Source organism: Rattus norvegicus, chromosome 6 (assembly GCF_021556685.1).
Source record: "Rattus norvegicus strain SHRSP/BbbUtx chromosome 6, alternate assembly SHRSP_T2T, whole genome shotgun sequence".
Classification (NCBI taxonomy): domain Eukaryota; kingdom Metazoa; phylum Chordata; class Mammalia; order Rodentia; family Muridae; genus Rattus; species Rattus norvegicus.
In genome coordinates this window covers 103,430,164-103,456,297 of record NC_141539.1, presented here as the reverse complement: position 1 = coordinate 103,456,297, position 26,134 = coordinate 103,430,164, and the positions used below count along the sequence as shown (strand labels likewise).

Below are 26,134 nucleotides of genomic sequence, written 5' to 3'. Positions count from 1 at the left end.
TCCATTGTCAAAACTAGATATATCAGAGCTAAGACTTTGACAGATGATGAATTTGCTCATAAATTATGGTGTGCTGTCCATGGTAGTATTTTATGACTGTGGGTCATCAGAGTGGTTTCATATATAACTGCTAAAATTAATATGGGTAATGGGCTTCACATAATTTCATTCATGGATCACATTGACAATATGGGTTGAAAACTTTTACTATTCTTTAATCAAGACAACTTGAATAATGTAACAATGCTGAATGCACTCAGTAAACACTGACTTTCTTAAGTATATTAGCAATAAGTTTAGACTTTAACTATTTGTGTTTCCCACAAAAATGGAAAGATTTTTTTCTTTTATACTGTAAAGTGTTGATATACTTAGAACTATGGATTGTAATTTTCTGAGATCATCAATTATTAATATATTTCACTATCTGATATGCTTGCAATCCTGCAAATAACAGCTCAGAAAACTGAAAAAAATATTCAGATTATACATCAATTTACTAAGTATGCAAGTATCATGTATTTTACTATCTGCAACAAATAATGAATCCACACAACATTCAGAGCACTTAGAAAGATAAAACTAAATGACTATTAATGAGACTATAAGTTAAGTTGAACAGTATAGTAATCAAGATAGGCCATTATATGGAAGTATATTTATGGAAGGCCTACTGAAATTGAGGGATGGAGATCTATAAACTCAGTCATATAAAAGGGAAGGGAGAAAAAGTATTTCAGGCAGAAAGTGGCAAAAATTGAATTTAAAAAACTAGAATAGGGTTTGGCTTGTTATTCAATAAAAAAGAAGCCAACAGAGCTTGTGTAATAGAACAAAAATTGATAATAAAACTGGAGAGAAGATCACAAAACATAGTCTAATAGTCTATCTTTAATAGATTATATTCTGAGTGCTACAGAAGGTCACTAAATGATTTTTAAAAAAGAAATGACATGGTTTGATTTGTTATTAAAAGTTTTCTCTGCCTGTGCTGTATGGAGAATAAATTAACAGATGACAAGAGTGGAAAGAAATATTTAGAAGTTCTATCACTTTCACTGAAAATGACATTCAGATATCAGTTAGGAATTGAGATTCTTTTATCTTTTGCTAAAATCAGAAGTAAAACTGATAGGAAAGACTGCTCATAATTTTTAACTTTTTTTAAAAACATTTTTTATAAATTAGATATTTTCTTTATTTACATTTCAAATATTATCCCTTTTCCTGGTTTCCCCTCTGAAAAATCCCTTCCCATCTCCCCTCCCTCTGTTTCTATGAAGGTGTTCTCCCACCCGCCCACTCCCTCCTGCCTCCCCTCCCTGGCATCTCTCTACACTGGGGTATCCAGCCTTCACAGGACCCTGAGCCTCTCCTCCCACTGATGCCAGCAAGGCTACATATGTGACTGGAGCCATGGGTCTCTCCATGTGTACTGGAGCTCTGGGGAGTCTGGCTGATTGATATTTTGTTCTTCCTATGGGGTTGCAAACTCCTTCAGCTCCTTCAGTCCTTTCTCTAACTCCTCCACTGGGGACCCCAATCTCGGTCCAATGGTTGGCTACAAGCATCCATCTCTGTATTTGTTAGGCTCAGGCAGAGCCTCTCAGCAGGAGTCAGATATAACAGACTCTTATCAGTAAGCACTTCTTAGTATCCCCAATAGTGACTGGGTTTGGTGGCTGTATATGATACGGATACCCAGATCTCCTGGATGTCCTTTCCTTCAGTTTCTGCTCCACACTTTGTCTCTGTATTTCCTCTGTGTATTCCCCTTTCTAATAAGGACTGAAGCATCCACATTTTGGCCTTCCTTCTTCTTGAGCTTCATGTGGTCTGTGAATTGTGTCTTGGGTATTCCGAGCTTTTGGGCTAATATCTACTTAAGACAACTGTGAAGCAGTCTAAGAGAAAGACTATATTGCAATTAAGGCATAATGCTGATGCTGTATATATTATATGTGTGTATATATATGTGTGTCTGTGTGTGTGTGTATATATATATATATATATATATATATATATATATTCCTGTCACTATATGCCACAGTAATACATATATTTTATGATGTTGATATAAATTCTAAAATAAAAGTTTGATTTTTACACAAGAATTTCTGACTAACTAGACTAAAGACACTGATTTTTTACATTCTCCAAAACAACTTTAAAGGGTAAAATTAAAAAACCAAAAAACTAAAGAAACCCAAACAAACAAACAAACAAACAAACAAACAAACAAAAACCTCAGTTTTAGAACCAAGCAGGGTATTGCAGGCCTTGAATCCCTGTACTTGGGACGCGAGGCAGGTGGATCTTTGAGTTCCAGGCCAGTCAGATTAAGGTCCAAAACACCCAAGGTTACATCCCTCAACAAACAAACAAACAAACGTGACCTCAGACCCTATGACTGAGCAGGTAAAAACAATGATTATGTTAAAGTCTTCACAGAGTGTCAGATAGCACTGGAAAAGGCCAGGTGGAGTATTTACAATATTCACAAGATTTACAATATTTCAGAATTTTTTTAGAAAGCAGAATTTGTGATAACCTAAAATGATAACTATGTTGCTTCTTCTTAACAACCTATTAATTCTTAGTACCCAGAAAATTAATAGCATTTATTTTTAGGTATAAATGAATTAATAACATTTATTTGTATATATTTATATATATTTTATATATTTGTTTTATATATTATTAAAGACCATTTTATATGCTCTTTAATGCAATTAATGTTTGATCAACATTACATGTACATTTAATAGAGTAAAACTCAAATTTTCATTTGAGAATTACATATTAAAAGTATAAAAATCTTAGACACTGCATTTTATAAGTCTTTGAAACTGTCATCAAAACACAAAATACTGCCCACTTATCTACTGGAGTATATTTCCATATCCTGGAAAAAGCAGGAAAAACAAACCAATATAGAGGGCATAAGGTCTTTGTGACTGGACACAAGCACAAGGGAAACCAGGAATGATAAACATGATGGGTTTTATCCTCAAAAGAAGAGATGTATAACTGTTGGATGTGGTTCAAAGCCTTGTGTCCTGTGCAATCTGTAGGGTATTTCACACCCAAATACCCTAGACTATTATGTTTGTTTATTCCAAGTCTTCTTCCTAATTCTTTTTTACAAAGCCAGTATAACTCTGATAACAAAACTTCACAAAATTCCAACAACAGCAACAATAACAACACAACAATGATCGAATAAAATTCATTTTAAAAATAAAAGCAGAAAATGTGTTCATTTCGGCAGCACATATACTAAAAATACAAGCAAAATTTCCCCCTGAAAAAAGTAATAATTATTCCATTCCAGAGATGCTGATAACTCAACCTGCTTAAATCAATAATACACTCTTACCACATAAATGCACTGAAAGACAAAATCACTTGATCGTCTTTTGTAAAAGGGATGGAAAAACCCCTTTTACAAAATCCATCATACCGTCAGTTTTTTAAAATAAATAGTAGCATTTATTCGACAGCTACTATATGAAGTACCACGACCAACAGTATCATGTTTCCACCAATGCTGTCTTATATGCTTTCTTAATGAAAGACCAATTAAAAGGTTATTGTCATAGGCAAGAGAAAAATATCTATCTGCAAAGTAAGACAAAGGTATTTCCTGAAGAGCATTAACCCTTAACCAAGAGGAACAGCAAGGGCAGGTGAGGGCAGAGGCTGGAGAGAGGCACCACTGAGCAAAACTGGACCTGCACAGTTAACACACCTTCATGATAAACGTCCTGGAGACCCTAGAGATGTACGGGGCATGCCTCTATACAATAACACAATTTCCAACAAGCCCACAGCCAATGTCAAGCTAAATGTAGAAAAAGTCAAAGCATTTCCACTAAAATCAAGAACAAGACAAGGATGTCTATACCTATTCAATATAGTATATGAACACTTAGCTAGGACAATAAAATATCTGAAGGTAGTCAAGGTGATAGAAATAGGAAGAAAGAAGTCAAAGTATGTGTACTTACATATGATATAATTTTACACATCAAGGAAACTAAAAATTCTATTAAAGTTCTACAGCTGATAAACACTTCAGGTAAAGTAGCAGAATACAAAATTAACACTCAAAATCCACCAGCCTTTGGATGTACAAAAGTACAGATTGAAAAGGAAATAAAAATTTTTATGATAGTCTCAAAAAGAACCCCAAACAAATGAACAAACAAACAAACAAACAAACAAACAAACAAACAAACAAACCGTAGTGTGGAATTGCTTTAACCACCCAGGGGAAAGGCTTGTACAACAAAAACTTTACCACACTGAAGTATGTGATGAAGACACCAGAGGACAGAAAGAGGCTTGATACTCATGAATCAGTATAACTAATACTGTGAAAATGGTCATCCTACTGCAAGCAATCTACAGATTCAACACAATTCCTATAAAAATTCAAACATAATTTTAAATTTCACAGAAATGTAAAAGTCAATTTCAGCTTTATATGGAAACACAAAAATAGGGTAAATAGCTGAAACAACCCTGAATAATAAAAGAATGACTGGAGTTTATCATCATCTCTGACTTCAATTTTTTTTCCTTTATTTGAGGCTAAATTACTTCATGCTTTAAAGAAGAAAAAAAAAAAAAGCTGTTCGAATCCCCCTATGACCAGAAGGAGAGTGTTCCACTATGAATTCCATTCATCTGCATATTTACATTTGAATTGTCAGTCCGCTTTAAGGTTAATCAGAAACAAAGTGAAAACAAATTCCATTGGTCTATAAAAGAATCATCTAGTTAGTTACTAGCCAACCACTCATCTCAAAGCAGGTGGTTTTCATACAGAAATAGAAAAAGAGTAGGCATTCTTTAATTCACCCTTGTGCCATTCCTACCAATAAAAACAAACAGGTCCCATTAAGGCAGAACATTTAACTTTCTGTTAGCAGTGGAAAGAATGCTCCCCAGCAGCAGGAAAACCTAAAAAGGACATCTGTGTTGTTGTTGTTGTTGTTGTTGTTGTTGTTGTTTTTAAATAAAATGTGAAAGGAGCTGAAGGTGATTGCAACTCCACAGAAAGAACAACCACCAACCAAAGAGTCCACATGGAAGGACCCTGGCTCCAGCTGCATATGAGGCAGAGGATGGCCTTGTCTGGCATCAATGGGAGGGGAGGCCCTTGGTCTTGTTGGGGGCTTAATGCCCCAGCAGAGGGGAATGCCAGGATGGTGAGGCAGGAGTGGGTGGTTGGGTGGGTGGGGAAGCACTCCCATAGAGACAGGGGAAGGGGTTTCTGGAATGGAAACAGAGGAGGGGACAAAATTTGAAATGTAAATTTAAAAAAACAGTAAAAAATACACACACAGAGACACAAACATATAAGAAAATGTGAAACAATCAACATTTTCATGATTTAGTAAACATCTCATCCATCTGAATGAGGTAAATGTCTAATAAATTCAAGAACAGACTGATTCCACACTCCCTTTATTCTATTATTCGCTTTATTCATATATGCCAGTGAGTGAGTGATTGGCGGATGGGATGGTCAGGCTCCATTGCTTCTGTGGTCTGCTCATGCATATTTGTGCATGTATTGTCATTAAGAAATGAGAGGTTCCTCATCATTTTGTTTATTTTTCTTTTTCATACAATATATGCTGATCAAGATTTCTCCTCCACTAACTCCCTTCCCATTCTTATACACACCCTTTCTGTCTCTCCTTAGAAAACAAACAGGAAATAATAATGAAATATGAAAAAACAAAAATAAATAAGTGGAAGAGGACAAAACAATAAACAATCAGAATAATAAATTAGTCAACTGCTCAACAAACTGGCTGAGGGGAAAATGGCAGAGTATCCTTTTCTGAAAGATAAAAATACTCTACAGTTGATAATAGTGATGGTTGTACAACATCTTATTTTTTTAGAAAATCCTGAAGAAACAATTTAAATGGGTGAATTGTATGCTTTAAAATTTATGTATCAATAAAAATTAAAACCATTCAAAAAATTTAAAGATACCAATAAAAGAAAAAAATGAGCAACGCTCCTACTCAAAAGACAAAATTAGTCAAGTGTTAGGGTCCAGGAGTTGCCTCATAAATCACAGGAAGACTGATCTCTGTCAAAAAGGGGTACTTTACAAGGCATGCTCCCCATAACTGATGGGTCAGGGCCTTGATCCAGACTCTGTCTGGAGCTGATCACTTACATTGAGTCAAGATCCTTAGGGCTTTTTTCCCCCTTTCCTTTTATTGGATATTTTCTATATTTACATTTCAAATGTTATCCACTTTCCCAGTCCTCTCTATAAACCCCCATCTCATTTCCCCTCCCCCTGCATCTACGAGGGTGCTCTCCCACCCACCCATTCCCTCCCACTTCCCCACTCTGACATTCTCCAACACTGGTGCAACCAGCCTTCACAGGACCAAGGTCCTCTCCTCCCATTGATGCCTAACAAGGCTATCCTCAGCTACATATGCAGCTGGAGGCATGGGTCCCTTCCTGTGTACTCTTTGGTTGGTGGTTTAGTTCCTGGGAACTCTGGGGTTGGGATGGGTCTGGTGGTTGATATTGTTGTTCTTCCTATGGTGTTGGTTGCAAACCCCTTCAGCTCCTTCAGTCCTTTCTCTACCTCCTCCATTGGGGACCCCATTCCTGTACAATGGTTGCCTGCAAGCATCCGCCTCTGTATTTGTCAGGCTCCGGCAGAGCCTCTCAGGAGATAGCTATATCAGGCTCCTGTCAGCACGCACCTCTTGGGACCTGCAATAGTGTCTGGGTTTGGTGTCTGCATATGGGATGGATCCCCAAGTGGGGCAGTCTCTGGATGGTCTGTCCTTCAGTCTCTGCTCCATACTTTGCCTCTGTATTTCCTTCTGTACTTTGTTCACCCTTCTAAGAAGGACTGAAGCATCCACATTTTGTTCTTCCTTCTTGAGCTTCATGTGATCTGTGGATTGTATCTTGGGTATTCCGAGCTTTTGGGATAATATCCACTTATCAGTGAGTGCATACTATGTGTCTTCTTTAAAATCTGTAAACATTTGTGCCAAGTTATTCCACCAATCAGGACTTACGGATAGAGGATTTCCTTAGGAACATGTCTTTAGGAACATATCTTTATTCTATGTGTATCCAGCTCCAAATGGTTGGGGTATTCAACTGTGCTTGGAGACTTACCTTGTCTAATATTCATATCTTATCTTGCTAACCAGGATGCCAGTTACCCACAGTTACCCACTTACATGTCTTTTTCTGCCAAGTAGGATATCAGTTCCCAGGAAAGTCTTAGGAACTTGAACTTTACTTGACTTCTTCTCAAAATGGAAGTCTTATTCCAAATTGTTTCTTATACTGGTACAGGTGTCTTCTCTTCTGTTTGGGTATATCCCAAGAGCAGCTTATAAAAGCAAATACCATGAATGCTTACAAACAGGTGCAGGAAGTGCTGCTGGAAGGTTGGTTCTGAGCCAAGCTTATTGTGGCTAACTATATAAAGCAGTTCTAACTGACTTCTGCTGTGATTGGTTTCTAAGAACCCAAAGCACAGAACATCCTAGTAACAGCAAAAACAAAATATGACAAAGTTTCCCTTTAATATTAGTAACAGCAAGAAATGTTGGCTAGACAGGCAATAGTTATCTAGGCCTTTAGAGAAACAACAATAATAAAGTGAATTATTTTTCAATTTTTATTTTATTATTACTTATTTTACCCACTTACATTTTAAATGTTGTCCTCCTTCCTGGTCCTCTCTACAAGAGTCCCCCAACATATTCCTCATCCCCTTGACCTCTAGGAGGGTGCTCCCCCACACACTCACTCTAGCATCCTTTCCCACTGAGGCCAGACAAGGTAGTCCTCTGCTGCATACATAGCAGGGGGCTATGGATCTACTCATGTATGCTCTTTGGTTGGTGGTTTAGTCTCAGGGAACTCTGAGGGGTTCTGTTAGTTAATAGTGTTGTTCTTCCTGTGGGATTGCAATCCCCTTCAGCTCCTTCAGTCCTTTCCCTAACTTCTCTGTTAGAGTGCCCAGACTCAAGCCAGTGCTTGGCTGTATCTGTATCAGTTCAGTCACATGCTGGTAGAGGCTCTCAAAGGACAGCCAGGCCAGGCTCCTGTCTACAAACATATCTTGACATCAGCAACAGTGTCTTGGTGTCTGCAGATAGGATGGATGCTGAGTTGGGGCAGTCTCTAGATGGCCATTCCTTCAGTCTCTGCTCTATTTTTTGTTCCTGAATTTCCTTCAGACAGGAATAATTCTGGGTCAAAAATTTTCAGATGAGTAGGTGGTCCCACCCCTTAACTGGGGGGTCATTTCTGGCTACTAAAGTGGTCTCTTCAGGTTCCATCTCCTCATTGTTGGTCTAGTGTCATTCCCACTGGGTCCTGGGAGCCTCTCACATTCCTGGTGTCTGGGACTTTTTGGTGGTCTCCTCCATACCTCGTCCCATACTGCTGGATATTGCTATTCATTCTTCTGGCTCTCTGGCCCTCTCTCCTATCTCCACTCAAAACTGATACTGCTCCCCTTTCTTCCTTCCCCCTCCCATCTCCCAACCAGGTCACTCCCTGCCCCTGCCTCCTGTGATTATATTATTTCCCCTTCTAAGTGGGATTGAAGGATCCACACTTAGGCCTTCCTTCTTTATAAGCTTCATGTGGTCTGTAAGTTTGTATCATGAGTATTCTAAAATTTTTAGCTAATATCTACATATCACTAAGTAGATGCCATGAGTGTCCTTTTGGTCTGAGTTACCGCACTTAGGATGATATTTTCTAGTTCTATCCATTTGTCTGCAAAACTCAGGATGTCCTTGTTTTTAATAGCTGAGCAGGATACCATTGTATAAATGTTCCACATTTTCTATATCCATGCTTTGGTTGAGGGCCATCTGCGTTGTTTCCAGCTTCTGACTAATACAAATAAGGCTGCTGTGAACATAGTAGAGCATGTGTCCTTGTGATACGGTGAAGCATGTTTTGGGTGTATGCACAGGAACAGTATACCTGGGTCTTTAAGTAGAACTAGTTCCAATTTTCTGAATAACAGCCAAATTGATTTGCAGAGTGGTTGTACCAGTTTGTAATCCCACCAGCAACAGAGGAGCGTTCCTCTTTCTCCACATCCTCGCCAGCATCTACAGTCACCTGAGCTTTAGATCTTAGTCATACTGATTGGTGTAAGAAGGAATCTCAGTGTTGTTTTGATTTTTATTTCCCTGAGTACTAAAGATGCTCAACATTTCTTTAGGTGCTTCTTGGCCATGTGTAATTCCTCAGTTGAGAATTCTCTGTTTAGCCCTGTTCCCCAATTTTTAATTGGGTTATTTGGTTTTCTGGAGTCTACTTTGTTGAGTTATTTGTATTTTTGGATATTAGTCCTCTATTGGATGTAGGGTTGGTAAAGATACTTCCCCAGTCTGTAGGGTAGTTTTGTCCTATTGACTGTGTCTTTTGCCTTACAGAAGCTTTTCAGTTTCATTGTTCCATTTGTCAATTCTTGATCTCATAGCCTGAGCCATTCATTGGTGTTTTGTTCAGGAAATTTTCCTGTGCCAATGTGTTCAAGGTTATTTCCCATTTACTCTTCTATTAAATTCAGTGTATCTGATTTTATGTGGAGGTCCTTGAGCCAATTGGACTTGAGCTTTATACAAGGAATAAATATGGATCAATTTACATTCTTCTGCATGCAGACTGCCAGTTAGACCAGCACCATTTTTTGAAGATACTTTCTTTTTTTCACTGTATTGTTTTGACTTCTTTGTCAAAGACCAAGTGTCCATAGATTTGTGGGTTTATTTTAAAGATTATCTGGTCTAGGAATTCCCCCTTTCCTTTCCTAGCTACCATAAGATAAAGTCCATTCCTTTGCCTATAGGAAGTTCATAATGAGAAGGCAGGCATGGCAAAGCAAGGAAGCCAGCTGATTGCATTTTGTCATACAGGAAGCTGAGAGAGCAAACTGCCATACTGTTTTCCCTCACCATTGGCCAGAAACATTGAGTCAACTGTTCATGGGCTGAAGGCTCTTGAGCACTGGAGCCGAAATGAATCCTGCATCCTTAAAGTTGACTTTTCGCAAAGACATTTGTTTGCACAATGATTGAAAGCTGACTAACATACTCCAGTCACAAAAATTGGCTGAGCTATAGTCATTGAGCAATATAAATAAAAGAGTTGTTTTTCCGTGAGATTTTTATATTTAACCAATACCATTGAGCAAGAAGGGAAGGTGGGAAGTAGGAGTAAAGCAGAATTCATTTTGCTTGACTCATGAAAAAAGCCTGATTGTAAGACTAAAAGAGAAAAACAGAAAATGATAAAGTGAAAGAAATAAAACTAGCTGCGAAATTCCACTCCCTAGAGCTAACCTGGTATTTTAACTTTTTCATGATTTTGTAAATACTTTCCTAAATAAGTCTAATTCTGAACCTGAAAAATGAAAGAGCTAAATAAAGTATATATATTTATATTACACCTTTAAATTCTGCCTCAAAACACTTTCATTCTATGCAGCTTTTAAAGAAAAACAAAAAAGTTATATGTACTAAAGCAGCGCTGTGTGATGTACTAATAATCATTTGTATCTGTGCTATTTTCCATTGTGATTAAAAAAAAAAAAGACAATGGGGCTAGACAATTATGTGAGTGTTAAGAGCACTTGTTTGGTAATTCAAGTTTGAGCTCCAGATCCCACAAAATAGCCTACAGGCAACCACAACTCCAGCAACAAGGGAACCAAGACCCAACACCCTCTTCTGGCACACACATGGCACATACATGTACAATGCAAACAAACATTCATGCAAATCAAACCAAATTTAAAAGGCTTTTAAATGTTTTTTAAATGACTAAGAGCAATTTATATAAGATTTTACTTTGGCTTATAGTTCCAGAAGGGATGGGGCCCATAAAGGCAGGAGAACCATGGAATCAGTGAATGGTCAGAGCAGGAATCTGACTTACTATATTTCATCACACAGGAAGACAAAAGAGCAAATCAGAAGTGGAGTGCATGCTCAAAGCTTCCCGCAGTAGCATACTTCTTCTGGCAAGGCTCCAAAAATTCCTCAAACAGCTCTACCAACTGGGGACTAAGTGTTTAAATTCATGAGTCTACTGGGGGCATTTAAACCATCACCTTGTGCTTGTGCATGCATGTACACATGCATGCATGTGTATTTTCTCAGACATTTATGATTCAGTATAGTAAAAATTTTCAAAATTCCCTTCTTGTAGCTTTCAAAACACATAGTGTATCAGTATTATCTACAGTCACCCTGCTGAACAATAGTTATTTTTTATATTGGTTCTCTCTTAATATATTAATGTTACATTCTAAATGACTATTTTAAAATCTTCTAGCTTAAGATATAAATGGTCTAGTCACTGTGCTTTTACAATTAGATCATTTTAACTTGTATAATTATTTATATCAATGAATACATGTATAAGTTCCCATAATCTATTTTTACTCATTAATATCTTTTCCAGTTTGAAGAGCATCCTTCGGCATTTTTGTGAAACGGTGTGAAAATATATTTTACCAGCCTTTGTCTGAGGATATCTTTGTATCTTGTTGTCTAATAGCTTTCATAGGTATTTTTGACTGCACATTTTTGTTGTTTGTTTTGTTTAATACATCTTTAGTATTTGGAAAATCTCATGGCACTCTTTCATCTTTAAGGTTCTGCTGAGACGTTTACAGTAAAGTGAACTGAGACATCCCTCAGAAGTTTTTTTCTCTGGCAGCCTTAGGACTTTCTCTTTCACATTTACAATGGTAATTATGTCTTGAAGTAGCTGTTAAATCTGCCAGGTAACTTTTGACCTTTCTTTAATCAGTATGTTTGAATGCTTTTCTAGATTTTATAAGTTTCATTCTATTATTGCTTTTAATAAACGTTCTAGTCCTTTAGTATTTTTACATCCCTGAACTCCAATAATACAAGTTTGCTCTCTAAACAAGGTTCCCAAACGTTCTCTTTTCTCCTTACCCTTTTTTTCTCCTTTTTCTCCCAATTACACGTTTTACAACAGCCTGCTCTGAACTCACTAATTGATGATTATTTCTATGCTTTTATTTTCTGAGTATATATTTCAGATTGAAAATGTATGTTTAATTATAAAAATTTGTATGCACATCTTTGTTATCTTATATAGCTCAATGATTGAGCACGTGGCTAGAATACTCAAGTCAGTACAATACCAAGTACAGTGGGGAAGGAAGGAAAGGTAGCATTGTGAGAGTATTAAGACATTTCTGTTTTCCTCAAGCTCATTCAGTTTCTTTGAGGTAGATGTCTTTAATTGATTCTGAGAATCCTCCCACAAGGAATATTCTTCACATTGTCAGAACTTTATTTTCATTGGAAGTAAGGAAATGATTTCCTGAAAATTGCTGAAGTTTTTCACATTGAATACTATCTAGGCATTGGTGGCTCATTCTTCTTGTTCCAGTTTTGTTGGTGCCCTTTTGACCAGAAACTCTAAGTCAGTTGTTTGTTTCCCTAGATTTTATAACCACATCTGTTATTCAGAAGCCCAATTCCAGAATTTGGCATTCTGTCACTGTCTAGAGACTAGTGTGTTAATCCAATCCTCAGTTTATCCAAAGTATGTTAGTGTGTTCTTTTAGAAAGACCAGAAATAACAAACCTCTGTCACCAACAATGGTTAATCTCTGTGGGATTCTACCCAACTTGAGACAAAGTCATCATGGATGGGCTACCCCAGGGTCCTATATCACATTTGTGGCTTCCAATAGAATAATTTTGTCATACACTGAACCCACATCCTTCTAAGACCAGGAGAACATTGGGTAGGACCAGGCCAACACTGATGTGAGTTGTCTACATTGATGCACACAGGGCCTAAAACCAAAGAAAGCAGCTGTATTCAGAGCTAGCCAAAGTATGCCTTACCAGAACTGCATATGTTCCTACAACACAGGAGCTATGCCAGTGGCTGGAACTGCAATCAGGCTTAACAATCTACCCAATACAGTTTCACCAGTACAACTAAGTTCCAGAGCAATGTCTCCTGTGTGTGCCTTGATCATACTACCACACTATGCTGTCCAAGGTTGTAGTTCAGGTAGTAGATGGTTAGTGATGGCAGTTGATTTGGCCACAAGGGTTTATTTTCTACTGTATTGCATCCCTCTTCCAAAGACACAGGGGCCTACACATACTTAAGAAGAGAGAGCAAGTGTGACCCAGATCTATACTAGTGTAAAATATTGCAGATAGAAATCTTACCATTTCCCAGGGCCTAAAACAAAGCCCTATCCTGCTTTTCTGTTCTGATCACTGGTAACTGAAATCTTGCTCTACATTCTACCTCTCAAGTTTAGAGGAGGGGTAAAGACTATAATCAGCCACTTGCTTAAACCCGGATCAAGCAGCTTACTCCACAAGTATTTGACTGACAATAGCAGAGATCCTGGACCTTTGCACAGGTTTCAAAATGACAAGGCTTAAACTGTGTTTCAAGAATAAGACCTGTACTTGATTTTCTCTCCCCCCCCCCCACCATACAATTTCTTTTTCCTTGTTGGACTGTTTAAATGTTGTGGGGGAAAGTGACACGGGCAACTCCTTTCTTCGTTTTCTCCAATCTTTTTTGGATTGTTATATTAACAGCAAGCACTATGGTCTCTCACCGACTGCCTTAGGACTTGTTAATATTGTTGAATGTATAAGAGCAGTGCAGGGCTGGAGGAATGGTTCAGGGGTTAAGAGCACTGATCACTCTTCCAGAGGTCCTGAGTTCAATTCCCAGCAACCACATGGTGGCTCACAACCATCTGTATGGGATCTGATGCCCTCTTCTGGTGTGTCTGAGGACAGCCACAGTGTATTCACATACGTTAAATAAATAAATCTAAGCATTGCCAATGCTTTTTGGTTGAGTTCTTAAAAAAAAAAAAAAGTAATGAAAAGTTAACTAGTTACTGTCGGGCATGTAGAGGACAAAAGTAAAGATGCCTTTTAAAAAGCCCCAATATATTTTGGGGATTGTAGCCTTAACATGTCATGGCACCAACTATGATATATGATGGTAGACTATATCATTACAATATATATATACTACAGACTAATGAGCATATAATTTGTAAAAAGTGAAACTGAGAAAACCTTACATTTAAAGGTGTTACTTACAAGACAGCTCTAGTAAATTTTTTAGAATTAACAAAACTGTGGGTAGCAAATTGAAAACTGGTAATTTTAATGTTGTTGCTAGAAAATATTAATATTAAATGAAATCTGTCTATAGTAAAACAAAAATATGAAAGACAAAAACTCTAATTTATATAATAAAGATTTTAAAAATACTTTGAAATTTCCTAAATAATTCATTAAAATTGATACCTAAATTTTAACCTTTATGAAAATGCAGTGAGAATGTCCAGCTTTATGGGGAATAACTACTTCAGGAGCCACTGTTTATACTCTACTGACTGACATTTTTAAGAAATTCAATTCACCATAGCAACCTGTCTTAATACCAGCAGATAAGTACAGTATATAGTTAGAGATGATTACTTCCCAAACAGCAATCCGGTCTTTCCTTCATATTTAATGTCATGATCCAAGGGACGAAAATATCACTTAATCAGTGACGCTGCAGTGAGATGACAAGTATACTCGGGGGATATGGTGGTGTTACCGAAATATCAAAACACCCAACATACCACCAAAATAGGTAAAACTTGTAAATATATAAGCAAATACCATTTTTCACATTTAAGAAATATACATGTAGATCTTGGCCTACAGCTCCTTGCTCCCAAACCCCGTGGGAGAGAGACCTCACCGTCCAGACAGGTGGGCACTCCTGATGCTGCAGAGCGGAAGAGACCACCAACACTGCCCACCCCTGCCCACATCCCTGGCCCAAGAGGAAACTGGGTTCCCTTGGATAAGGGCACAGCAGCAGCAGGTCCCCTGCGTCTGAGACACCGCAAAAAAACGTAAGGGACTGACCAGATAAACAGTTCTCTGCACCCAAATCCCGTGGGAGGGAGAGCTAAACCTTCAGAGAGGCAGACACGCCTGGGAAAACAGAGGAGACTACACTCTGCCCACATTACTGATTCCAGAGGAAAACACCAAACGCCATCTAGAACCCTGGTGCACAGAAGATCCCGGAAAGGGAGTCGCAGACCTTCCTGGTTGCTGCCCCCTCGGAGAGCTCATAAGCAACACCCCACAAGCAAACCTGAGCCTCAGGACTACAGGTACAACAAACCTTCCTGCTCCAAGCGACCTGCCTGGTGGACTCAGGACACAGGCCCACAGGAACAGCTGAAGACCTGTAGATAGGTAAAACTACATGCCCGGAAGCAGAACACTCTGTTCCCATAACTGGCTGAAAGAAAAGAGGAAAATAGGTCTACGGCACCCCTGACACACAGGCTTATAGGACAGTCTAGCCACTGTCAGAAATAGAAGAACAAAGTAACACTAGAGATAATCTGATGGCAAGAGGCAAACGCAGGAATCCAAGAAACAGAAACAAAGACTACATGGCATCATCGGAGCCCAATTCTCCCACCAAAGCAAACACTGAATATCCAAACACACCAGAAAAGCAAGATCTAGTTTCAAAATCATATTTGATCATAATGCTGGAGGATTTCAAGAAAGACGTGAAGAACTCCCTTAGAGAAACACAGGAAAACATAAATAAAGAAGTAGACACATACAGAGAGGAATCACAAAAATCCCTGAAAGACTTCCAGGAAAATACAAACAGTTGAAGGAATTAAAAATGGAAATAAAAGCAATCAAGAAAGAACACATAGAAACAACCTGGATATAGAAAACCAAAAGAAGAGACAAGGGTCCGTAGATACAAGCTTCACCAACAGAATACAAGAGAAAGAAGAGAGAATGTCAGGAGCAGATGATTCAATAGAAGTCATCTACTCAACTGTCAAAGATAATGTAAAGCAGAAAAAGCTACTGGTCCAAAACATACAGGAAATCCAGGACTCAATGAGAAGATCAAACCTAAGGATAATAGGTATAGAAGAGAGTGAAGACTCCCAGCTCAAAGGACCAGTAAATATCTTCAACAAAATCATAGAAGAAAACTTCCCTAACCTAAAGAAAGAGATACCCATAAGCATACAAGAAGCCTACAGAACTCCAAATAGATTGGACCAGAAAATAAACTCCTCCTGTCACATAATAGTAAAAACACCAAATGCACAAAATAAAGAAAGAATATTAAAAGCAGTAAGGGAAATAGATCAAGTAACATATAAAGAAAGACCTATCAGAATCATACCAGACTTTTCGCCAGAGGCTATGAAAGCCAGAAGATGCTGGACTGATGTCAAACAGACCCTAAGAGAACACAAATGCCAGCCCAGGTTACTGTATCCAGCAAAACTCTCAATTAACATAGATGGAGACACCAAGATATTCCATGACAAAACCAAATTTACACAGTATCTTTCTACAAATCCACCACTACAAAGGATAATAAATGGTAAAGCCCAACATAAGGAGGCAAGCTATACGCTAGAAGAAGCAAGAAAGTAATTGTCTTGGCAACAAAACCAAGAGAAGAAAAGCAGACAACATAACCTCATATCCAAATATGAATATAACAGGAAGCAATAATCACTATTCCTTAATATCTCTCAATATCAATGGCCTCAACTCCCCAATAAAAACACATAGATTAACAAACTGGATACGCAACGAGGACCCTGCTTTCTGCTGGAATGACCTGGACTCTGACCTCATAGGTAGTATTGAATGTCCTAGTAAGGTCACCAGTGTAAGGGGAAGTCCTGGGTCTTGCTAAGACTGAACCCCCAGTGAACGTGATTGTTGGAGGGAGGGCGGCAATGGGGGGAGGATTGGGAGGGGAACACCCATAAAGAAGGGGAGAGGAAGGGGTTAGGGGGTTGTTGGCCCATAAACCGGGAAAGGGAATAACACTTGAAATGTAAATAAGAAATACTCAAGTTAATAAATAATAAAAAAAAAAGTAAGGGAAAAAGGTCAGGTAACATATAAAGGCAGACATATCAGAATCACACCGGACTTCTCACCAGACTCTAAGGAGGCAAGCTAAGCCCTAGAAAAAGCAAGAAAACTATTCATCTTGGCAACAAAACAAAGAGAAGAAAGGCACACAAACATAATCTCACATCCAAATATGAATATAACAGGAAGCAACAATCATTATTCCTTTATCTCTCAAACATCAATGGACTCAACTCCCCAATAAAAACACATAGATTAACAAACAGGACATGCAATGAGGACCCTGCATTCTGCTGCCTACAGGAAACGCACCTCAGAGACAAAGACAGACACTACCTCAGAGTGAAAGGCTGGAAAACAACTTTCCAAGCAAATGGTATGAAGAAGCAAGCTGGAGTAGCCATTCTAATATCGAATAAAATCAATTTTCAACTAAAAGTCATCAAAAAAGATAAGGAAGGACACTTCATATTCATCAAAGTAAAAATCCACTAAGATGAACTCTCAATCCTAAATAGCTATGTTCCAAATACAAGGGCACCTACATATATAAAAGAAACTTACTAAAGCTCAAAGCACACATTGCACCTCACACAATAATAGTAGGAGATTTCAACACCCCACTCTCATCAATGGACAGATCATGGAAACAGAAATTAAACAGAGACATAGACAGACTAAGAGAAGTCATGAACCAAATGGATTTAACAGATATTTATAGAACACTCTATCCTAAAACAAAAGGATATACATTCTTCTCAGCTCCTCATGGTACTTTCTCCAAAACTGACCACATAATTGGTCATAAAACAGGCCTCAACAGATTCAGAAAGACAGAAACAATCCCATGCATCCTATCAGACTACCGTGGGCTAAAGCTGGTCTTCAACAACAATAAGGGAAGAACGCCCACATATACATGGAAGTTGAACAATGCTCTACTCAATGATAACCTGGTCAAGGAAGAAATAAAGAAAGAAATTAAAGACTTCTTAGAATTTAATGAAAATGGAGGTACAACATACCCAATGTTATGGGACACAATGAAAGCTGTGCTAAGAGGAAAACTCATAGCTCTGAGGGCCTGCAGAAAGAAACAGGAAAGAGCATATGTCACCAGCTTGACAGCACACCTAAAAGCTCTACAACAAAAAGAAGCAAATACACTCAGGAGGAGTAGAAGGCAGGAAATAATCAAACTGAGAGCTGAAATCAACCAAGTAGAAACAAAAAGTACCATACAAAGAATCAACAGGACCAAAAGTTGGTTCTTTGAGAAAATCAACAAGATAGTCTAGCCCTTAGCCAGACTAAACAGAGGACACAGAGGTATATTCAAATTGACAAAATCAGAAATGAAAGGGGAAACAGAATCAGAGTAAATTAAAAAACTCATCAGATCCTACTATAAAACTCTTTATTCAACAAAATTTGAAAATCTAGAGGAAATGGACAATTTCCTACACATATACCAGTTACCGAAGTTAAATCAGAAACAGATAAACCATTTAAACAACCCCATAACTCCTAAAGAAATAGAAGCAGTCATTAAAGGTCTCCAACCAAAAAGAGCCCAGATCCGGATCAGTTCGGTGCAGAATTCTATCAGACCTTCATAGAAGACCTCATACCAATACTATCCAAACTATTCCACAAAATTGAAACAGATGGAGCACTACCGAATTCCTTCTATGAAGCCACAATTACTCTTATACCTAAACCACACAAAGACCCAACAAAGAAAGAGAACTTTAGACCAATTTCCCTTATGAATATCGATGCAAAAATACTCAATAAAATTCTTGCAAACCAAATCCAACAGCACATCAAAACAATCATCCACCATGATCAAGTAGGCTTCATCCCAGGCATGCAGAGATGGTTTAATATACGGAAAACCATCAACGTGATCCATTATATAAACAAACTGAAAGAACAAAACTACATGATCATTTCATTAGATGCTGAAAAAGCATTTGACAAAATTCAACACCCCCTCATGATAAAAGTCCTGAAAATAATAGGAATTCAAGACCCATACCTAAACATAATAAAAGCCATATACAGGAAACCAGTAGCTAACATTAAACTAAATGGAGAGAAATGTGAAGCAATCCCAGTAAAATCAGGGACTAACCAAGGCTTCCCACTCTCTCCCTAGTTATTCAATATAGTTCTTGAAGTCCTAGCCAGAGCAATTAGACAACAAAAGGAAATCAAGGGGATACAGATTGGAAAAGATGTCAAAATATCACTATTTGCAGATGATAGGATAGTATATTTAAGAGATCACAAAAGTTCCACCAGAGAACTACTAAAGCTGATAAACAACTTCAGCAAAGTGGCTGGGTATAAAATTAACTCAAATGAATCTGTACCCTTCCTCTACACAAAAAAGAAACAAACTGAGAAAGAAATTAGGGAAACAACACCCTTCATAATAGTCGCAAATAATATAAAATACCTCGGTGTGACTTTAACCAAGCAAGTGAAAGTTCTGTGTGATAAGAACTTCAAGCTTCTGAAGAAAGAAATTAAAGAAGTTCTCAGAAGATGGAAAGATCTCCCATGCTCATGGATGGGCAGGATTAATATAGTAAAAATGGCCATTTTACCAAAAGCGATCTACAGATTCAATGCAATCCCCATCAAAATTCCAATCCAACTCTTCAGATAGTTAGACAGAACAATGTGCAAATTCATCTGGAATTAAAACAAACAAACAAACAAACAAACAAAAATACCCAGGATAGCTAAAACTATCCTCAGAAATAAAATGACTTCCAGGGAAATCACTATCCCTGAACTCAAGCTGTATTACAGAGCAATAGTGATAAAAACTGCATGGTATTGTTATAGAGACAGACAGATAGACCAGTGGAATAGAATTGAAGATCCAGAAATGAACCCACACACCTATGGTCACTTGATTTTTGACAAAGGAGTCAAAACCATTCAATGGAAAAAAGATAGCATTCTCGGAAAATGGTGCTGGTTAAACTGGCAGTCAGCACGTAGAAGAATGCAGATAGATCCATTTTTATCACCCTGTACAAAGCTTAAGTCCAAGTGGATCAAGGACCTCTACATCAAACCAGAAACACTCAAACTAATAGAAGAAAAAATGCAGAAGCATCTCGAACACATGGGCACTGGAGAAAATTTCCTCAACAAAACACCAATGGTTTATGCTCTAAGATCAAGAATCGACAAATGGGATATCATAAAACTGCAAAGCTTCTGTAAGGCTAAGGACACTGTTGTTAGGACAAAACGGCAACCAACAGATTGGGAAAAGATCTTTACCAATCTTTACCAAAAGATAGAGGCCTTATATCCAAAATATACAAAGAACTCAAGAAGTTAGACTGCAGGGAGACAAATAACCCTATTAAAAAATGGAGTTCAGATCTAAACAAAGAATTCACAGCTGAGGAATGCCGAATGGCTGAGAAACAGAAATGTTCAACATCTTTAGTCATAAGGGAAATGCAAATCAAAACAACCCTGAGATTTCACCTCACACCAGTGAGAATGGCTAAGATCAAAAACACAGGTGACAGCAAATGCTGGCCAGGATGTGGAGAAACAGGAACACTCCTCCATTGTTGGTGGGATTGCAGACTGGTACAACCATTCTGGAAATCAGTCTGGAGGTTCCTCAGAAAATTGGACATTGAACTACCTGAGGACCCAGCTATACCTCTCTTGGGCATATACCCAAGATGCCCCAACACGTCGTGCTCCACTATGTTCACTGCAGCCTTATAATAGCCAGAAGCTGGAAAGAACCCAGATGCCCTTCAACAGAGGAATGGATACAGAAAATGTGGTACATCTACACAATGGAATATTACTCAGCTATCAAAACCAATGACTTTATGAAATTCATAAGCAAATGGTTGGAACTGGAAAATATCATCCTGAGTGAGGTAAACCCAATCACAGAAAGACATACATGGTATGCACTCATTGATAAGTGGCTATTAGCCCAAATGCTCGAATTACCCTAGATGCACAGAACACATGAAACTCAAGAAGGTTGACCAAAATGCAAATGCTTCACTCCTTCTTTAAAAGGGAAACAAGAATACCCTTGGGATGGAATAGGGAGGCAAAGTTTAGAACAGAGGCAGAAGGAACACCAATTCAGAGCCTGCCCCACATGTAGCCAGTACATATACAGCCACCAAACCAAATAAGATGGATGAAGCAAAGAAGTGCAGGCTGACAGGAACCGGATGTAGATCTCTCCTGAGAGACACAGCCAGAATGCAGAAAATACCTAGGCGAATGACATCATTAAACCACTGAACTGAGAACAGGACCCCCGTTGAAGGAATCAGAGAAAGGACTGGAAGAGCTTGAAGGGCTTGAGACCCCATATGTACAACAATGCCAAGCAACCAGAGCTTCCAGGGACTAAGCCACTACCTAAAGACTATACATGGACTGACCCTGGACTCTGACCTCATAGGTAGCAATGAATAGCCTAGTAAGATCACCAGTGGAAGGGGAAGCCCTGGGTCCTGCCAAGACTGAACCCCCAGTGAACGTGATTGTTGGGGAGAGGGCGGTAATGAGGGGAGTATGGGGAGGGGAACACCAAGGGGAGAGGAAGGGGTTAGGGGGATGTTGGCCTGGAAACTGGGAAGGGGAATAACAATCGAAATGTAAATAAGAAATACTCAAGTTAGTAAAGATGAAAAAATATATACATGTAGATACAAGTGTTCTGTCTAATTTTTGTCCAACATAAACTTAAATCAAATCATTCATAATATTACATATATAAAATATGTATATTATATATATAAAAAATCGCTATGTTGTTTCCTCCACAGGTACTTCAGATGTGTGCTACACACACACACACACACACACACACACACACACACACACACGCGCACACACACACACACACACACACATATATATAGGCAAATATGCATATGTAATATATAAATTTCTAAAGATTTATAAAAGAAGTTCAAAATACAAATTGGATAACTTTTTGTCTCATGTATATCATACAATTAAGACTGTTTTGAAAGTAAAGAAAATTAAGCTCTATATAGAATGCAACTGACTACAGCTATAAAAGTATTATCACAGCCATCTCTCCAGAAGAAACAGTTTAATGTTTGTAACTTAAGACAATATGAATTACTCTACTAAAAGAGGAAAAAAGTTAAATTATTTTACATGTAGAATAATTTCTTAAGAGACTGAAAATTATGTACAGGCAGATATGTTATTAGTGGAAATATAACATCAAACGAGCCTTAAGACTTTAAATCATTGAGATGTCTTGATAATTACAGCATACTATCACATTAAATCTATAGTGTGAAATAGACTCTTTGAGTCCTGCTTTTTTGAACTTACTGCTCAAAATACATAAAATTCCAAAACGTCATGAAATTAAAAGATAATAACATTAAACTAAAATATAGGCTTATAAGGAATGAAATTGATCTGGGAAGCAAACAAAAAGCAAATTAAAATTTAAAGAACAATTTAAAGAACAGGAAGGAACATAGTGGGCTAAGATCCATGACACTTAGGAGGCAGAGGCAGAAAGACCATGACTTGGAGGCAGGCCTAGGCTATAGACTGACTTGCAAGCCACATGGGCTGAGACAGTATCTCAACAAACAAAAATTTAAAAAAAATAGTAAATTCTACAAAACTCTTAAACTTTCTATGCTATGCAGTTTTCTAACATAGAATGTTAAATGTGATAAATTTATATTTCTAATTTTAAGAACAGTTATCATTCATAAGATATTGGAAGAAACTTAAAATTGATGTAAGCAAATTTACTCTCATCTCCCCAAACAAATCAATTAGTAAGTAGTTCGTTTGACCACTATCTACTGCCACATTGCTGTTACCAGTTATGAGTGTTTTTGAAAAATCAACCTTTAAGAATGACACCATCTTTTCTAAAGTTTTCTAAATTTTTTCATATAAATATAAATATTACATATATATGGCATTAGTCTTCACTAAATTTAAAAAAATTACCAGAAAAATTTAAAAATTAGCTGTGAAAACTGTTTTTTAAGTAAATACAAAAATAAAGTTTTAAATTATACTTGATGATAAAAACCAAATACTCACAAAGAAGGATCCTGGACGAGATCTTTTAGATTTATCCCACTGCGGTCTTCTGCAAGATTCCTGAAGCAGCTATCACTCACTAAACAAGAAAGGGAAAAAGAAAAATTAAGTTTTGTTTATGTTTTACTATAGTTAGATTTGGTGAAATACAATTTTAAATGAAATTTATCCTTTTTGTTTTTTTCCTAAACATCATTAATTTTATTGCATGTTAACTTGAAGAAAATATACTAACAATTAATATTTCAGTAAAGCGAACATTTCAATGACAAGTAGCTAATTAAAACACAGTGACCTTATATAAATGTAACATATAAGGGAATTAAAATGTGCAAATTCTGTTCTTACATCTAGAAGATTAATTTACTGATACATAGTGGCAAGACCCTGTTCCTACAACATCTAAAATAAAAGAGACAATCAACGCTGGTATTCTTGCTATAACATTTGTTTGAAATAGCAGAGATCAATGAAAATAAAAGAATATAATGAACTAGTAGAACAGAAATAGCTTCTTTTGTGTAATTTCAATGTACTGATTTTTTTTTATTTCTAAGAATTTTTACCATTTATATAGATGAAGAATCAAAAGAGATTTGGGGAAAAGAAAACTATTACAGCTCTTGAAAATTACAGGATAGGTAGATAGTCTAAAAGCCATCAAAGTTCAAACAATTGAGTTTTGGAGGACAACTGGCTTCTCCTCTGATTAATTTAGAATTAAAGAAAAGGCACTATTATGTCCATGTTTACTATACCACCCATGGGTAACACGTATATATAATAACTTACAAGTATGAGATGGAACATAAAGCATCAACAACAACTAAGAGAAAAATCACAAAAAAATTATAGGAAGATATAATTTACTTTTTAAATACAAGTATAAAAAGTAAAAAGAAACAAAGCAAAACAACTATTTAACATGAGGCAAAGAAAAATTCTCACCAGTAGTCGAAAAATGGAAAAGTTAACAGAGAATTAAAATCTACCAAAGAAAATTATATAATTTTAGAAATAATATTATAATATATGAAATTAAGTAGTTGGTATGCTTCATATGTAGCTCAAAGTAACAAAACCTAACATAATTGAACTTAAAAAAAACAGCTGACAAATGTCTAAATGAAAAAGAACAAAGAAGAGATGAAAACAAGCATAAGTCATACAGGAATCAAACAGTGAGAAATAAACAGTCGAGAAGAGAGGAAACACAATACTTTTGGGCAGAACTGGAAACTTCAGAAAATACCTAAAAATTGATTCAAAAGACTAAGCAGACTTAGGAATAGCAAACGCAACATACAAAACAAGTGAGAGGTATCTACAATAAGTAGTAAAACTTCTATGGAGCCTAGAGGGGGTAACCAAAGGGTATTTATGAGTCACAAAAGGAAAGGGTAAGTTTACAATGAAGAAATTAGATTAAATATCTTAAAGTAAACAGATTTTTAAATGAAGTATGTGCCATTATGTCCAGTTATATTATTTTTCATATACCCAACGTATTAAGAAGATATTTCATTTATATTTCTTTCCATGTGGTTCATACTACTGAGCATTTTCCATGAATTTGTTGATATCTCTACTTCTCCTTTTGAGAAATGTCTATTCAAATCTGCCCACCTTGCTTTGTATGGGTAGGGTGGGAAGGGCTCATGTCATGTATGACCTGATCAGAGGGTAACTTGCCAGAATGCACTCTCTTCTTCCACTGTGTGGGCTCTGGAAATCAAGCTCAGGTCACTGGCATGGTGGCAAGCACCTGTATGCACTGAGCCACTTTACCAGCCCTATTCACTGTTAAATAGATTGGTACAAGGAGCTGTCACTGTATATTATGTAGCTTTTATTATTTCTAAATGTCTTCTAAATAATTAAAAATGACTAATATAATGACAACAAATTGGATGAATTATATAGACATTTATGCACATTTAAAATCTCTGTGTATCCATGTGGTATACACATATGTGCTTGTGTGTATGCGCATATGTGTGCATACATATGTAGCTGGTCTTTGCTACTTTCATTTAGAGGCCAGAGGTTAATATCTGTGTATTCTTTAATATCTGTGTATTCTTTTAATACTCTCAGCCTTACCTATTTTTTTGTTTTGGTTTGTTTTATGTTTTCTGAGACAGGGTTTCACTGTGTAGCTCTGGCTGTCCTGGGACCTGGAACTCAAAGATCCATCTACCTCTACCCCCAAGTGTTAAAGGTGTGCTAGGGCAAGCACTTTTCTCTGTGGAAAGGAGCTGAAATTATAAGCACAAGAAACCATGTCTTGATTTTAAATGGGTGCCTGGGGATACAAACGCAGGCTCACATTCATGTGTGGAAAGTACCATACCAACTGTGTTGGATTTTCTACTGCTGTGACAAGACACCATGACAAAAACTAACTTGGGGAGAAAAGTTTGCTTCAGCTTTTGTTACCACAGCAGGGTCCATCACAGAGAAATCAGGGCAGAAGCCTAGAGGCAAGAATTAATGCAGAGACCATGAACCTACTTACTGGCTTGTAGAGGAATTTTAATCCAGCAACATGTCTATTCTGGCAAGGGATCAAATCCATAGACTTTCTGAGCTGAAATCCAGCTGAAATAACATGCCTTTTATCCTTTTGGCTGGAATATAGGCACAGCTTTAGTACACACCTTTAATCCCAAACAGTGAAGGTAAAGTTAGTCTGTAGATGGAAGCAGCCATCTTTGAAAGTGACATCTACGTGATGAATCAGAAATATTTGACAGAATGAGATACGATATGCCCAATGCACAAGAGAAAGATCACAGGAAAAAGAGGCAACTAAGAGAGCAGTGAGTTCAAATAGTTCAGTGAAGGACAGCAGAGACACTTTGAGTCAGAGAATAAGAACCCAGAAGATTAGAATAAATTGTCATGGTTACTTTGAGGCCAAACAAAGCAATTCAGTGAGAAACTGAGAGAAGCCAGATTGAAAGAGTCAGCTTGGGGAGGAGTGTGAC

General features: G+C 37.3%; 1 protein-coding gene across 28 annotated transcripts in view; it reads right to left on the bottom strand.

Annotated features, from left to right (window-relative positions):
• The window catches only part of Gphn (gephyrin), a 532,330-nt gene that overhangs the window by 394,229 nt on the left and 111,967 nt on the right, over positions 1-26,134 (bottom strand). For all 28 annotated transcript variants that reach the window (XM_087554592.1, XM_087554602.1, XM_087554605.1 and 25 more), the window contains one exon: positions 23,145-23,223. In XM_087554592.1, the coding sequence (XP_087410718.1) occupies positions 23,145-23,223 (79 nt within the window). The remainder of the gene's footprint in view (positions 1-23,144; positions 23,224-26,134) is intronic.